The 16,698-nt window shown below is 40.5% G+C and overlaps 2 protein-coding genes across 2 annotated transcripts; one reads left to right on the top strand and one right to left on the bottom strand.

The window, feature by feature from the left end:
* Nucleotides 1-408: 408 nt before the first annotated feature.
* slc26a11 (solute carrier family 26 member 11) lies at nucleotides 409-10,087 on the bottom strand. Its single transcript, XM_088420283.1, has 16 exons — nucleotides 10,021-10,087; nucleotides 9,211-9,297; nucleotides 8,552-8,641; nucleotides 7,906-8,335; nucleotides 6,752-6,944; nucleotides 6,484-6,569; nucleotides 5,743-5,965; nucleotides 5,487-5,665; nucleotides 4,907-4,979; nucleotides 4,277-4,388; nucleotides 4,109-4,164; nucleotides 3,275-3,415; nucleotides 3,064-3,191; nucleotides 1,839-1,938; nucleotides 1,635-1,768; nucleotides 409-1,388 (listed from the first exon to the last, which is right to left on the bottom strand). Exons 4-16 carry the CDS (start codon nucleotides 8,170-8,172, stop codon nucleotides 1,284-1,286), a joined length of 1,797 nt encoding a protein of 598 aa, XP_088276409.1. The 5' UTR covers nucleotides 8,173-8,335; nucleotides 8,552-8,641; nucleotides 9,211-9,297; nucleotides 10,021-10,087; the 3' UTR covers nucleotides 409-1,283.
* Nucleotides 9,348-15,502, top strand: sgsh (N-sulfoglucosamine sulfohydrolase (sulfamidase)). Its single transcript, XM_088420285.1, has 9 exons — nucleotides 9,348-9,571; nucleotides 10,094-10,254; nucleotides 10,591-10,696; nucleotides 10,785-11,155; nucleotides 11,269-11,350; nucleotides 11,434-11,637; nucleotides 14,112-14,278; nucleotides 14,594-14,811; nucleotides 15,185-15,502. Exons 1-9 carry the CDS (start codon nucleotides 9,460-9,462, stop codon nucleotides 15,366-15,368), a joined length of 1,605 nt encoding a protein of 534 aa, XP_088276411.1. The 5' UTR covers nucleotides 9,348-9,459; the 3' UTR covers nucleotides 15,369-15,502.
* Nucleotides 15,503-16,698: the final 1,196 nt, after the last annotated feature.

Genomic DNA, 16,698 nt, shown 5'->3' on the forward strand with positions numbered 1-16,698 from the left:
CATGTTACTTTATGCATTGTACAAGTAAGAGTACCCTGAGAGTAGCCTATCCTTGTTTTGGCATGTCATAGTCAAAAGACTTCAAACTTTTCTTCTATCGAAAACTATCAAGGCTGGAATGTTTTTATGGATTCAGGCATCAAGAGGTTACAGGACTATAGTCTTTTCTTCCTCAAAGCCTCAAAGATTCACAGGACTCAAACCTTATTCTGCCTTTGGAATCACTGGCATAAGTCTATGGCCTCACTTTGAACTTTAGTGTTTTGGTCACGGGCCGGAATTTCAGCCACCTTATCACTTCACATTAGCTCCCCAATGACCACAGATATCTTGGTATCTGGTTTGACCGACCAACTTACAGTATATATCAGAGTTATAAATAAAAGAGACTGGACACAAGTACACAACCAGAGTCAAATGATATCTTTTATAAAAGTGGGAGAGAGCAACAAGATATTCTGGCTTATTGCTCCTCACTCTTCGTTTCATTACAAAGAAGGCAGTTAAAAATTCCACAGCAATAAATGGTAAATGGACTTTCACTTATATAGTACTTTTATACCTTTGGTACTCAAAGTACTTTACATTACCATGTAAAGGTTGTTTTTTGTGTGTGTGTGCGTGTGTGGGTGTGTGTGTGCAAGCATGTCTGCACGTGTCTGTTGTCCGGGGTTAAGGTTATGTTATCTGGAATGTCGGACACACAAAATTAAGTGTTGAGGTAATCCGTTACATTGAAGTTTTGTTTTCCCTTTAGGATACAATATTGTTACAGTACTGGTGCAATAACTGCACTACTTTAAATGTTTAGATCCTAAAATATGGCAGCAAACTTAACTGTATAAAAGCAATTGGCTTGAAGCAACCAGCAAGACATTTGGTGCTTAACATTAATGCCCTAGTCTGGTGCACAGCCATGGGCTTGACAAGTTATGGTATTTTTGCAAATGCACATAGTTAGAAACAGGACATGAACTTAGCCAAATTGCCGTGACTCCTCTGATTCTGTTTAGGATCGCAGCACAAAAGGTGCAGTTGTTAACATGGTGGAAGCATAAACAGAGTCGCTTGAGACCATGCAGGATATGAAGCCACACAAAGTACGTTCAGTAAAGGATTGCAAGCACACCTCCAAGGTCTGATGTAAAGTCGGCGAGAGAGATCAGAGATCTGTGAGGTGGGTATTCAAAGAGCACCTTCCGCCGCAATCCTTTGTGTGTGAACTACCATAGTGGACATCAGCAAACACGTCTTCCTCAGAGAGTGGCTGAACATTTCCTGCATTATAAATTAAGAGTTTCTGATCCCATTTGCAGTGCCGTCTCAACACAGTCAGCATATCTGAGGCCTTCCAGATCTGCAGCTAAAAGAATCTCGAGGATATTTGGCTGGTAGGGGAAGCAAGAAAAAAAGAGAAGAAAACAGATAAGAAAAACATTATATGGTCTATAATGTAAAATCTGGCATTATATAGCAAACCAAGCCATCACATTGTATTTATATAGCAGCTACTACACGTGCCCATAACTTCATAAACAAATACACATACATGCGGTGGGTTGGGCTGTTGATTATGAAAAAAAAAACAGATACAGAACAAATCAACGTGTGCAAAGAAATGCTACTGGGTCTACCTGCAATCCAGAAAAGATCAGATGCACATCTTGGCGTTTGAACTGCCTCAACAAGTCACTCAGCTCATTAATCACTGTGTAATCTATTACACTGACATGATGGCAATCCAGTACAACTGACCGCGGAGGAGACTCTGGTTAGGAAGCAAAAGACTCTTTATTGTTTCAGGTCATCAGTTTTGATCCTTTGACTACAACATTTACCCTGGAGAGCTTGAGTGTGTATGATGTGGCTCAGATGTTCTGCAGCAGGAAAACTTAGCCCACTGGCCAACTGGATAAGCATTACGCCTTGATTGGACACCTGCAACAGGCACATGGATAACTCAACAATCGTCACAAGCACAGATGCATGTTGCGAAAAATGAATCATTTCAACTATGTAGTTAAGAAATCGTCTTTGCCTCATTATTTTGTGTACTTAAGTACGATTCATCTTTATACCAGAGCTCCACCAGTAGTGCTTATTATTACTAGACAAATATTATTGCTAGCAGTAACTTTTTTTGTGATCCCAATCCCAATCCTTCCACATTATTCTCTCTATATAATATACAGTGGGCTTCAGGAGGTTCACATCCTCCGTCTCGTTATTGCATCCAAATCGGCTGAGGTGAATTTGTTGACATCCGGTTTTGAGTTCAAGTTACAATTGTTAGACCTACTTAGCCGACTCTGACTTCAGGTTCGGTTCCACGGCATTTACACTGGCCGTGGCTTATTCACTGCTATCGGCCAAAGCAAAAGCCCTGCTGGGTAAACGAGCAGACCGTGGGGCTGACCAAGAGAAGAGGCAGTGGGAAACAACGCTTATCTGTATAGTTGTAATTAAAAATACTATGGTATTAAATTTATTACCATAACTTTCTAGGGAGAAGGAGCCCCTTGGCACTGTCAGGGGTTATGGAGGACATTTCTGTTTGTTTTTATGTCCACAATACACATAAGCATAGCCTAGTCTACAAAGGTTGTGCTTATAAGTGAAAAAACATGTGTTGTCCTAAAAGTTGGCAGCTTCTTCTCCCAACCTCTGGGCGCAGCTTCGGCAAGCAGGCCCAGCAGTATGGGGTGGGGTTAACGTTGCCAGAAACTGCTCTTCTTTCTCAACATGCTACTTTTAAGCAGAATAAGAAATGTATAGGCATGTAATTTATTGTATGATCTATTTCTTTTTTCTTGAGGTATTTTTGACACAAGCACCTTAAAGCATGTTAATAAAACATGTGGGCACTATTTTAAGTTGTGGTTGAAAAAACTGCATTATATGGCCCCTCTAATCAAGTTATGAGGGAGACATTTAAAAGTGCTTTATTGTAAAGTGGCGCTTTGTAAAATAAGACATTCTCTGTCCTTCAAGGTACCTCATACATTCAGTTTTAAACAACATAAAGTCAAAGGTTGCCATAGAAAACAAACAGCACTGGAGTACCTTTAGTTGAGGTCTAGCCATGGTGTACATCAGTAAGGCTCCAGATACAGCTACACCTCCTATGATTCCATACTGCACTCGCCAAAAACTCATCAGGAATGTCATAATGAAGGGAAGAAGGTCCAGCTCTGGGGATAACACAAAGGCACATTTGTGTGAGTCAAAACTGTGTAACTACACTTGTATACTGTGTACAAGTGCAGAAACCTACTATGTATCCGCCACATTTTAGCCATGATATGATAGTCAACCATAGGAGCAACCGCACAGATGACAACAGCAGCGAGAGAAGCTTTTGGAATGTAGTAGAAGGCCGGCATGAGGAGCGCCAAGGACAGCAACACTATCACACCTACCAAAAAAATTAAATAAATAAATAAAGCCACACCAAACTAATGATTAACAGTCATCGGATTCTCATGGCGGAGCATCCCTTGACGGAGTTGAATCCCCACTGGAAACGGATTTGACTTTCTGTCGGCAATGCGGACCAAACTCTGATATTTTTGGTACAGGGACCGGACAGGTACCAGGGCGTTCGGTACCCTATAGTCCCGAAGCACCCGGTCTAACGCCTTTTCCGAGTTCACAAAACACATGTAAACTGGATGGGTGAACTCCCATGCACCCCTGGGACTAAAACCATACTTCTCCTCCCGAATCTGAGGTTGGACCTCCTGACGGACCCATCTATCCAACACCCCTGAATAGACTTTACCGGGGAGGCTGAGGAGAGTGATCTCTCTATAGCCCGAGCACACCTACCGGTCCCGGTCCCTCTTAAAAATGCCAGTTCACAGGTGATGTACCCCATGTCAGTGGACAGTCAGTGGGCAAAGGATGCAGCTGAGCTCCATTTTCAGGTTAGTGGCAAAGGCTGTGAATACTCATGTATTAGGTTTCTATTTTTAATCCATTTTAAATCATCTCCAAATGATAAAAAGTGGAGTAATTGAAGCGCTCTGAATATTTTCCGGATGCACTGCAAGACTGATTTAATCAAGTTTTAAAATGATATCAAAGGAGGAAAGGTGTCTGAACTCACTGGTGACAATCCCTCCAGCTGGTGTACAAACCCCAGTCTGAGAATTTACTGCAGTCCTAAAAACAATGACAAAAGATGAATTTGTACAGACAGTAGAGTACACACCGTAGTGTTCATGCTTCATCCATTCCTTCCCATATTCTTTCTCAGATGCACGCCCACACACACCTGCCAAAGCTACCCGTAACAGGATAGGCTGAGACAAAGGAGCCCATGATGTTGGTCACACCGATTGCCAACAGTTCCTGGTTGGCATCTATTCTGTAGTTGTTCTGCCTGGCTGAGGACAAACAAGAAGTCAAAAGGTTAGCCCAGTGAAAAGCCCTTCAATGACATTATGCAACCATATAGATTCAATTCTCCTCCACTTTTGGCATTTTCAAATGATCATTTACTGCATACAGGGACTAAATGGTTGTTTAATTTAGTCAATTTTATCTCGCCAAGTGGTATCATCTGGATTCAGTTACAATTTAATAAAATTGATACCATATTATTTTTAACCACATCTATACAGATAACCCATTTCTTGGTAGCTTCAAGTTTTTATCCTTTGTTGGACAAAGGTATAAAAAAGTAGATAGCATAGCATAGCATAGCATAGTATAGTATAGTATAGTATAGTATAGTATAGTATAGTATAGTATAGTATAATAAGTCGTAACTACTATGTATGCTGCTTTCGCAGTATGTTTGTTGTTCTTGCAAGAATGTGAAAGTACCCTGCATCTTTTTGAGGTCTACATAGTTAACGCACATATTGACCCACCTGGACCCTTTTCCCCTTGATAAACTCACCAAATGATTTTGCAATTGCAATGCTCTCCAGCAGTCCCATGAAAGGAATCACAACTAGACCCCCTCCAAAGCCCTGTGCACCATACAAAGGGGATCTCTAAGAAATCAGCAGTGAGATGACAAAGGGGAAGTCAATCAAAATGTTCTTCAAGCATAATGTTCTATGCAGCCCCACTAGTTTGATCAAGGCATTCTGATCAAAATTTTGATTGTGGAATATAAATTAAGCAGTAAAATCTACTTCTTTTTTTTTCGTTTTTTTTAGCCATCTCAGGTGGCAGATATTTTGCCTTTTGCTGTTGACTAAACATCACAGTAGCTCAGAAATCAGGTAACAAACATCACATGAGCTAACTAACTGACTTAACAGGTGAGTCTTGATTGGTTGTTACCTGAGCTTTGAGCAACCATGACTTCAATTTCAATATTCCTGAGATGGATAAAAGCAGGGGGATTTTGCTGCTTAATTCATATTCCATAGGCACAATTTTAATCCAAATGTGACGTTTTAAAATTTGAAAGTGTTGGATTGACTTCTCCTTGAAGAATTGGCGTTACATATCACCTGCTCTCTCCTTACCTCTACAATCTCTGCAAATGTCACTACAGTGCCATTGGCGGTGGTGTCCGAGGTGGGTGGGGGGCTGAAGGGAGGAAGGCCCTCAGAGGTTTCCCCAGTAATTGTGAAGAGATGATGGCCATAAGCTTCCCACGAAAAAGCACAAAGAGACGCAGCCACAACGATGAGGGCGTTGCGCACTGATCAAAACACAAAAGCCATTTAAGGAAAACCATCGTGCTGGCAAAAAGAAAGGACTTGGAACACTGGTACTGACTGGTAGCAATGATCCAAACAAATCTTCTAGCAGCCCGGGAGGCCACGGGAGCATCATCATCATCAGACCCCAGACTTGTCTTCATTGACGTCAACATCACCAGCAACGCCACGCAGAGCAGACCGAGGACCACATCGCCGATTCGGGCCTCGGGGATCTTGTAAAATGTGTAGTAAACCTGTGGAAAGAACTCGTGGGGAATATCTCGGAGTCCCAGGATATTCTAGAAAGAGAATTTAAAAGGTTTATAAAAAATACCAAAAAGAAAACGAGAGGTTACAGATGTATAGCTCCTGAATGTCCACATGATGAATATGAATATGCATTTCTTGCATCAATTCATTTTCAATGCCACTTATCCTTGTTATGAGCACAGGTGAGCTAGAGCCCATTCTTGTTGTCTTTGGATGAAACATTGAGTACAGTCTGGACTTTTTGGCACTCGATCACAGAGCACATTTCGACAAATGGCCGTTCAGACTCAAAGTCACACCTCAGGACACCCTCATTAACTTTGAGACAGCGGTGATAACTGCTCTTATTAATCTTCATTCATGAATGTTTTCAATGTTTTTGTTGGGGAGAATATTGACTAAATATCGCTACTGATAAAGGTGATTTCTAAAACATTTTGGTTCAGATAACTTTCTTGCTAATTATAAACCAATGGAATTATTGCTCTTGATAGAGTGTTGTAATTACTGGCGTTCAGTGTTTGTGCCCTTACGATGATAAACTCACCTTCACTTGACCAAAGCCGATTGTTATTGCCGCAGCACAAGTGAAGCCTTTTATAACAGGGAATGAGACGAAGTCCAAAAGGAAGCCTGCAATGGACGATTTCAAATTTCAATGTTGATCTACAAAATGTACCACCAAATTGCTATGTCGTGCGCCAGTGAATGCAAATTCTTATACAGAAGGTGACTACTTGTGATTTCTGAGGTCAAGTGGGACTCAATAAATTTCCTGCATTTTCACATGATTCTGATGGGTTCCCTCCCCTCACCTAATCTCAGTAATGCCAGTGAAGCCTGGATCAGACCACAGAGGAGGCTAAGCAGCACGGCTCGACGTGGCTCGCCCCCCACCAACGAGAAGCATAGTAGGGACATGATGGCTGTGGGACCCAGTGTCACGTCTTTGGATGTCCCTAGGAAGGCGTAGACCAAGCCTCCCATGAAGGCAGAGTAGAGCCCAAACTGTATGCGAAAAAGTGATTATCTTGAAATTGGCTGCAAATATGCAACAAACGATCACGTTTTTTCACAACAGCGAGAAGGCGGGGAATTCAATTCATTCAAACAGATCCATAATTTGGATATTACTATAGATAAACACAATTTTCTACATGAACATATCATGATATAAATAGATGACATGTGACTAAGGCTTGTATTTATGGCATCTTGGAATAGGGATACAAATTTTCATACACATGGCCACAACCAATCATGGCTCACCTTGTGTAAGTCTCATGACCATACCTCGAAAACAGGTAAGTTGTGATTGTTTGTTACCTGGGCCCTGTGCACATGATGTCAACAGAATGTAGCAAATATGTTTTTAAATGAATTAATTGTATATTGTTCATTATAATAGTGAAGTTGTCAAATTAATAGCAGACTAAATATTACTTTTTTAATTGCTGAACATAGCTTAAATAGCAATGTAGTAAAGTATCTCTTGCAAATGAAATTTCACACTTTTCTCTAAAACCAAAAGATGCCACCAAAGATGCCACAATATACAGTAGTTGCAAAATAAGCACAGCACTATGATTGTGTAAAACCTCTCAATTTATTTTTGCATAATTCCATGACATCAAGAGGCCACAAGATGGGACCAATATAATGTAATGTTCTTGCCTTCCGCATCCCTCCCTTTTCACTTCAAAAGTACAACTCTGTCACACTTCCTTATCGAGTGAGTAGCTTTAATGTATTTATTTAATCAATTTCATTGTGATCTTTCTTTTCAACTGCAAGGTATGTCTAATGAATGTGTTTTATGTGACTACATAAAACATTGCTGGTTTATGACATTTTGTTTGTTAGTCTGATTTTTTTGTCTAATTGTTTTCAAAGGGTGAAAAATATGTTCTAGATCCGCCCCAAAAATAAAAACGAAATAAATAAATAAATGGTTGATTAAAGCACCCACCTGCACGGGAAGCCCAGCTATTTCTGCGTAGGCCAAGGCCTGCGGAACAGTTGTCAGCCCGACGGTGAGGCCAGCAAGGAGATCCATTTGAAGCCATTTAAACTCATATTTGGGTAGCCAGGAGAGAATGGGCAACCATGCCTTTACCATCCTGCTTGAGCAACATACTCTCTTTTTTTCTCTCTTCTCTCTTTGCAGCAGAGGTTGGTCCATGATGACGAAAACTTTGAGTTGTATTGTGTAAGAGGTGAACCTGCAGAGGTGCATGTTGGCAGAACTCACAAGTGGATGGAAAAATAAATTCCAGTAACATGAGTGCAGCACTTACACTAGTTAGTGTACATACAACATCAAATTTACTTACGCAACAAGATGAAAGTTCCTTCTCTTGTATTATATGTCGCTCATGTCATTTTTGGACTGGGAATGTCTTCCAGTAACTTAGTTAAGTGGAACCTCTTTGGCAAAATTATAAGCATTCTGCAAAGACCTCTCCTCTTCTCAGTTTGTCCCTGATTGCTTCATGCAGAACTTCCATGTACAAAGCATAATCAGGTAGAGTAGATCAGCTTGCATGAAATCCTACCTGTGCATTTGACCGATCACTTTGGAGCAAGGGGCTCCGAAGTTCCTTGCTCAAGGATACCACAGACATGCTGGTGTTGGAGGTCGATAGCCTTGAACCAGGGTCTCCACGGTGGCAGGTGACAATCTCAACCCCTCATCTTGTGGCAATCTGTATGTTTGAAGACCAACACAAACGCTCACGACAAAATTCGCTAAGTGGTTAAAAAAATAATCATAAGAGCGGAGGGTCATTTTGAGCTTTGCCAGTGTGTAAACTCATATACTGTAAATCTCATTCCTCAAAAGATGGAGCAGAACTAGCCAAGGAAGTGCTGATGTTTAAAACCTGGTTCTCAACTCGGAGAACAACGATCGCGTCATGTGAGCCTCGGGCAAGACCGCGCCGATGACCGCAGCAATAATAAGGCGTTTATAGATTGAGCGCATGAGAATCATATGACATATGCATTGACCAACTTTCACAACTAACAATGCCTCTTTCTCTCGCTCTCGCTCTCCTCTCTCTCCAATGTGTTACGTGTTACAAGTGTCTTATTAAATTATGAGTACTATTATTTATATAGTGTACAGCAAACAATTAAGTATGCCAAATTGAATCAGGTTAAAAACCGGATAAACATAATGTTTAAAAAGAAGTGCACACATGGTCACTAATATAGATTGAAGATAAATGATACGTTTACAAATACAATATGACCAAAAGTTGTGTTTCCTTACGGTAGAGGTTTTCCCAGGTGCTGATTCGCCGCTTTGCGTCGTACGGAGTTCGAACCGCTTCCCAAAAAGCATCCCAGTCAGGACTTCCTGTTGTGAAACGTCACGTGGTATGAGTGTCACATGTGGGCGTATTTTTTTGCGGAAGTCCCAAACAACTTGAATAAGCGAGGCAGCGTAGCTCACGTTTCAATACAAAACAATGTGAAACAATCTAAAACGTTTACGTTTTGTACTAAATTAGGTCTCCAAATGACCAATCCGGGCAATATTAACAAGACGATGCTGCTCAAGCCATTTCTTTGGCTTCTGGTTTTTTGTCGCCTCGGCGAGTGCAAGAGGAGAAACGTTCTTCTAATCATCGGTGAGTGATTACGTTTAAAATTGATGTTCCCCTAATGCAGGAACAAACCAAAAACAAACGAAAAGCCCTTCTTGCTTAAGTGGTTTCCGCGCTTCAGCATCATGTCCACCGTTCAATGACACTCTCAAATAGTGCAAAGGGTGGTAGCAAAAGTACAAATGGTTTCATATTGAATGTTTCCATAAAATAAAAAAGAGCATGGGTGTCAAATGGGTAGGTGTAACCACTGGGGGTAGGTGAAGTTTTAACAGTGTTTCTACTGGTATCAGTAAATCAAATTCAACATTTGTTTAAATGCAGTGACGGGATCAATACAGTTTCTTTTCAAATGAAGAGCATATTAAATGCAACTTGAAGCAACATATATTTTTATGTATTTAAATATTTTGGGTTTCACTATAACATAACGATATCAATGATAATACATATTAAAAAAAAACAACACATACTGTATGCAGTCCAGTATGTAGATGCACACACAGTTTGTACCAGAGCCCACGAGTATTTTTCCCCCTCTTCCAGCTGACGATGCCGGCTTTGAGACTGAGGTGTACAACAACTCTGTGGTGCGCACCCCTCACCTGCGTTCCCTGGCTCAGCGCAGTGTCGTGTTCAACAACGCTTTCACCTCTGTCAGCAGTTGTTCCCCAAGCCGCTCCACTATCCTCAGTGGTTTGCCACAGGTAAAGCACTTATGCAACAACGTATGAACAACAGGCTTTTGTCAGGGTTTTCTTTGAAGCATTTAATCAAGCAGGTAGTAGATCCTAAATTCTGCGTATGATTTTAACTGTCTTGCAGTTGAAATTAACCGATCCATTACCAGGACTTGAGGAAAATAATACATAGCTTTAATAGGAACAAAAAGTGTGACATACACATTGTTGTTGTTGTTAACTACCAGCCTATGTAAAAAAAAAAAGACACTTAACTGCATAGAGAGCACTGTAGATAATGTCAGGTCCTCATTTTGCCCAATTATGCTGCCCTTCAATAACAATCGTTTCCTGCCTTCTTAGCATCAAAATGGCATGTATGGCCTTCACCAGGGAGTTCATCATTTCAACTCTTTTGATGGTGTCCAAAGTCTGCCTCTGCTTCTCAGCCAAGCTAACATACACACGGGTTAGTAATAGAGGGGAGAACCACCCCTCCAATTCGATACAACTTGCAAACGTGTGCTCATCTGTATTTTTGTCGTTTTCGCTCTCAGGTATCATTGGAAAAAAGCATGTTGGTCCTGGATCTGTTTACCCATTTGATTTTGCATATACAGAGGAAACCAACTCTGTCCTTCAGGTGGGGCGGAACATCACTCGCATCAAACTTCTCGTTCGAAAGTTTTTCCAGACCCATAAAGAGGAAGCTTTTGACAGAAAACAAAAAGCAGAAGACAGCACAGTCAACAATTTGAAAGATGAAGAAAGGCCTTTTTTCCTCTATGTTGCCTTCCATGACACCCACCGCTGTGGGCACTCCCAGCCCCAGTATGGTGCTTTCTGCGAGAAGTTTGGGAATGGGGAGATGGGGATGGGCAGAATTCCAGACTGGACTCCGCAATATTACACACCGGACCAAGTTAAGGTCAGAGATTCCATTTCGGGGTTCGTTTTCTTTCACTAATTTTGTGTGACGTGATGGTGTGATCATACAAATTCAGAGTCTTGAATTAATATGGATCCTGTTTTGTAATCCAGGTTCCCCCTTTTGTGCCGGACACACCCGCGGCACGAGCTGACTTAGCCGCATTGTACACTACAGTTAGCCGACTGGACCAAGGTACAGGCTGTACACCACACGCATTCACCAAAAACTCATGGATTAAAATCACTAGTTTTAATGGAGTGCCTTTTTCTGCACAGGTATCGGATTAGTTCTTCAAGAGCTCACAGACGCTGGCTATGAGAATGATACTTTGATCATCTACAGCTCCGATAACGGCATCCCCTTCCCCAACGGAAGGACCAACTTGTATCACTCTGGGACAGCAGAGCCCATGCTGGTGTCTTCTCCAGAGCACAGGGGGCGATGGGGAGACACCAGCGAGGCCTATGTCAGCTTATTAGGTAAGAGGTAGGATATATATATTCTCTTCAGAAAAAAAATACACAAAAGATGGAAGCCGCTTGATTCGATCTCAAGTAAGTGGTTGTTGGTGTTGTTGGCGTTAACCGACCCGCAAAAAGAATCCACTAAATAACCCAATGTGGTTGCTATGTTCTTAATTGACCACCAGAGGGAGACTTTACTACATATTGTATTTCTGAAGCGGTCCAGCACCTACTGTAAAACTACTGTATCCATAGATATGATTTAAAGTGAAATGTAATATTTAGTTTATTAGTCATTTTGAAAACCCACTATAAATTTCAACAAGGTGTGAATAAATGCATGTAAATAAATAGTAATCGCTATTTATATTACATGGGGAACGCCACCCAGATAGGGCGAGTCAGGGCGCTCCACGCGGCACAAGTTTCTGATTTTTATATTAATCGAAAAAGGAAAAAAGTGGAAATAGATGGTTTGTATACCAATCATAAGTTTTATGACGTGCACAACGATCGGTTTGGGTGTTAGGAAGACGAATTATTCTACACCTTTGAGTTCGCCCACCGAACACAAAAGAAAACGCCAGCAAAGACATCACGATACAACAAGAATTTACTTTAGTCTTTGGCTTCACTTTATTGTGAATGACACGCTGTATTCAATGTTTTGTTACCTGATGTCAATCCTCCTGGATTGTTTTCTGCATTCTGTTGACTGAAAAGAGTTGCGTTTTCATTTTCTTTATGTCTGCGAAAGCCTGGAGTAACTAACCAGTGTTGACATATATTTGCCCAAGTTTTGTAGGTTCCGCGCTATTATGCACTGAAACCAATGGCGTATTGTATTTGTATTCGCTCTCTCTCGCTCGCTTGGCGCACGCTTCCAAAGTGTGGTCTCTCTGTGACGCTGTAGCCCACGTGCTGCATTCACGTAACACCAGTAATTGGCAACTTTAAATATTTCCGGGACCTGCATACTCGAAAAATAGAAATAAATGCATATATACAGTAGTCTTTTTTCGAAAGCCAATTTGGCATCATTACATTCCTTTGCTTATGTACTTTAGAGCAGAGAATGACTTTGTAATCAAATAGCTGGGGGCAGGCCACTCACTCTGTGTGGCTGTCCTTGCCACTAATAAGTCACCAAGAGTGGCGAGGAGCAGTTAAACTGAGAAATGATGCACATATGAATTCTTTAGCGATTTTAGACGCACCTCCAGACATGCACTTACGATACAAGTCACATGTGTCATTTTATAATTGGGGCTGTAAGACAATCTGACTCACATAATGAAATCATGCCGACATGTTTTCGAGAGAACATCCATTACACGACATTACGAAATTTGATGAAATCACTGAAGAAAACGATCTGTTGCAAACAATTCCTTAGTGGGTTAAGGATTTCTTCGTGTTGTTTTAAAAGTTTTTTTTTCTTTGTTTTTAAACGAAAACATACTGATATATTCAAATAAGTACACTTGAAGGACAAAGGTACAAATCAAACAACAGTAAAAAAAAAACATCAACAAAATCATCATAATACGTAGACAATGTTCAACATGGTCTTATGTGTCACACATAAGAGGGATAAACAGAAGGAAAGTATAAACATATCACATTCTACCCCTTTCATCCACAGTATATCAATATTCCTATAACATGCAATTTATTATTAATGACAGTGCACACTTTATCAAATACTATACAGTGTTTACAGTTTACATTTTACTAACCATACCAATAACTGCTTAGTTAATACTATTCGGCTTCATTGTATGTGGTTTGGTTAAACTTTAAAACTGTTAATATCCTAGTATATACTGTAACTAATATTCTAATTATTTTTAATAAAAGTCATTCCACAGTTAAAAAGTAACCATATACCCGATACCATTTTTTGAATATTTATACTTACGTACTTATCGTGACAATACCAACAATAAGAATAAATACAATATTCATGATAGTACCAGTACAAGTTAGCCAGCGCTGTTACATGTCATTATGAAGTTTTTGCTCCTTCTTATATTCTCAAAAATATTGATTTTATCATTCTTTTTACATATCTGCTCCAAAGTTTCACTGTGGATACGGATATACAAAAGCTCCTTTTCGTTGTTTTTTTTTTGTCTTAAGTCATACAGTGTATTACCCTCAAACTGTTTCAAGACATAGCCAAACCACCAGAGCAATGCAACCGTGACTATTGCAAAAGCGCTCAATTAGATATGAAGCAAAGCCCTTCTTGAATAATTCAGCCACTCCTTCCCCCATACTAACTATAATCGCCTCTCGATGTCACAAAACGGTGACGTGGCACTTGTTGCGTGCTGAACAAAGCCCCCAATTGCCACAACGACAATGCGATACTTTGCTTTTACAAGTACTGGAAACAACTACTAGTAGTGTAATGTACTATGTTCCCTGTCATTTTGCAAATATTATAATGGGACTGCGATCTGTTATCCATCCTCTTTTGGTAGACATCACTCCGACCATCCTGGACTGGCTTTCTGTCCCCTACCCTACATACAGCCTCCCTAGCACAACGACTGCCCCAGTCCACCTCACTGGACGTTCTTTGCTCCCTGTCCTGGTCACTGAGCCCAGCAACTGGCACACAGTCTACTCGAGCCAGTCGCTGCACGAGGTTTGTGATTGCCGAAGCAAATTCTTAGCCCTACATGGCTTTATTTAAGAGAATTGTTTGAGGTTGTAGGCGACCACGAATGTTCCATGTTCAAATGTGTTCCGAGCTATGTTACCAATTCAGTATCATGAATTAAGACCAAAAATGCATTCAGCATATTTCAGTCAGTATTTTGTATTTGTTTTTGAGTGAGGCTGATGAATCGGTAATGACTTAACTTTTAACGTTGGTTTTGTTGTTGTTTTTTTGCACAAATATCTGTACCGTTTGTGTAGAGTGCAAATCACTAATTCCTTTTTGTCTGTTTCCAACCAGGTCACCATGTATTACCCAATGCGTTCCGTCCACACGGGGGCATACCGCCTTCTCCACAACCTGCACTACCGAATGCCCTTTCCCATCGACCAGGACCTGTACGTTTCGGCCACCTTCCAGGACTTGCTCAACCGCACCAGACTGAGTGAGCCCACGCACTGGTTCAAAAGCCTGCAGCAGTACTACTACAGAGAACGCTGGGAGCTGTACGATATCAGGTCTGCCGTCATCTCCAACAACACTATGCCTGCATTGTTTATCTCATACAAAGATTAACCCTTGAGGCACCTTAATATGTGGTGAACGTTTAAAGGGACGGTGTGTAAGATTTAGACCGTTTTTCATTAAAAAGGAATCAATTAAATGATTGTAAATTTCAAAAACTTGCAAATGAATGTGTTCTTAATGACCAACAGTATGCTTTAAATATAATGGTAGGTCTAGTTCGAGAATGTAGATGAACTCACTTTCAAAAATATAAAGAGTTGTTTTTTGGTTTTTTTTTAACACACACACTGAAGCCCCACATGTGAGACAGCACTGTTGAAAGTGATCGGTATTACTTTTTTTAAATCCACATGTCCAATTCAGACGAGACCCTCTGGAAACAAAAAACCTGGCGTCAGACTCGTCCTACAGCGGCGTACTGGAGAGCCTGAAGCAGAATCTGCTTAAATGGCAGTGGCAGACAGGGGACCCGTGGGTCTGCGGCGCAGACTATGTGCTGGAGGACAAGCTGGAGCCACAATGCAGACCACTTTACAATGGACTCTAATGGTAGCTAAGCTTATCTTGATTGCCATTTACGTCTGCACTTTGTACACAATAATTCATGAATCATGTTTATTTATATTTTTGTATGCCAAGCTGCTTTTAAAAGTCACAAATAAACCTTTGGCATCGTCTTAATTCATTTAATGGCAAGATATCATGCTGGATTGTTACTGGAAGCGGCCTCTAATCGGTTTCCGTACCTGTACAATATTTTTGTCATCCAGAGCCTCTTATGGCATACGTGACATTTACTGTGACTCTTTTATTATTCGACTGGAGGACTGCATCCCTCAACATTCTTCTCCCAGGAAGGGCTGGAGCTAATGATACCTGAGCAGTGGGATCAGTAAACCAACCTTTCCATTAAAACAAACAAACTACTTTATCATACATATCGTAAATGTTGTCGTAACAGCTCAACGCAGCAGTCAGTGCGGGGTGTGGCCATGTATGCGTGCCTTCATTCCAAAATACAGGTCAACGACATTTTTCCCCAAAATGTGGGGGTGGCCAGCGCATGACCACTTTGCTACATCCCTGACAATGCATACTCTTAAGTATACTTTACTTGGAAAAAAACTAATTTCCAAATGTGAACATTTCTAAGTAATGACAATCAGTCACCAACCAGTAATTTAACGTACATTGTTAATTACACTGAAAAACAGTTTAAGTAGAATCTAGCTACTGTACTGCTAAACAACGAATGAATAGATTTAACTCAGAAAAGCTGTTAATTTTTTGCGTTTTGTTACAGTATGTTACCAGACTTATTCTAAAATAAAGCTCATTTTGGAGTGAAAACCGTTCTATTGCTTTCCTTCATTCATGCCAGTAATCACTTGAACTGTAGTTACTTTGTCCAATACATATAGCCGCAAGCACCTGCAGAAAAAGGTAGCGTTCAAAAACTGACTAGTTAAATACATTTCTCAGCCTCTGTGCCTTCCACACATGTATCTTATTGATAACTAGAACAGTAATTAATGAATAATAAATAACAGGAGGACACCTGATTCCTAACATTATACTCACTACATTCACCAAACAAATACTGTGACAATACAACATATAAGAAAGGGAATTTGCAATTAAACTCACTAAAGTCACTAACTGGGAGTATTGAGAGCACGGTATTCAAATTAATTTTCATGTCTGAGGGCCTGACTTATTACAACAAATTCTTTCAAAACAAAAACGCCTTACTGGGAATGCTTGTCAATAGTCTTACTGTACATGGTTGTTTTAAAAACATTCTTTATAACAATTTACTGATAGGCTACGTAGATTTTTTTTCGTTCATCCGTTATCTTGACCATCTATCTTCATGA

This window comes from Hippichthys cyanospilos, chromosome 7 (assembly GCF_059441005.1).
Source record: "Hippichthys cyanospilos isolate Australia breed blue-spotted pipefish chromosome 7, RoL_Hcya_1.0, whole genome shotgun sequence".
Lineage (NCBI taxonomy): Eukaryota > Metazoa > Chordata > Actinopteri > Syngnathiformes > Syngnathidae > Hippichthys > Hippichthys cyanospilos.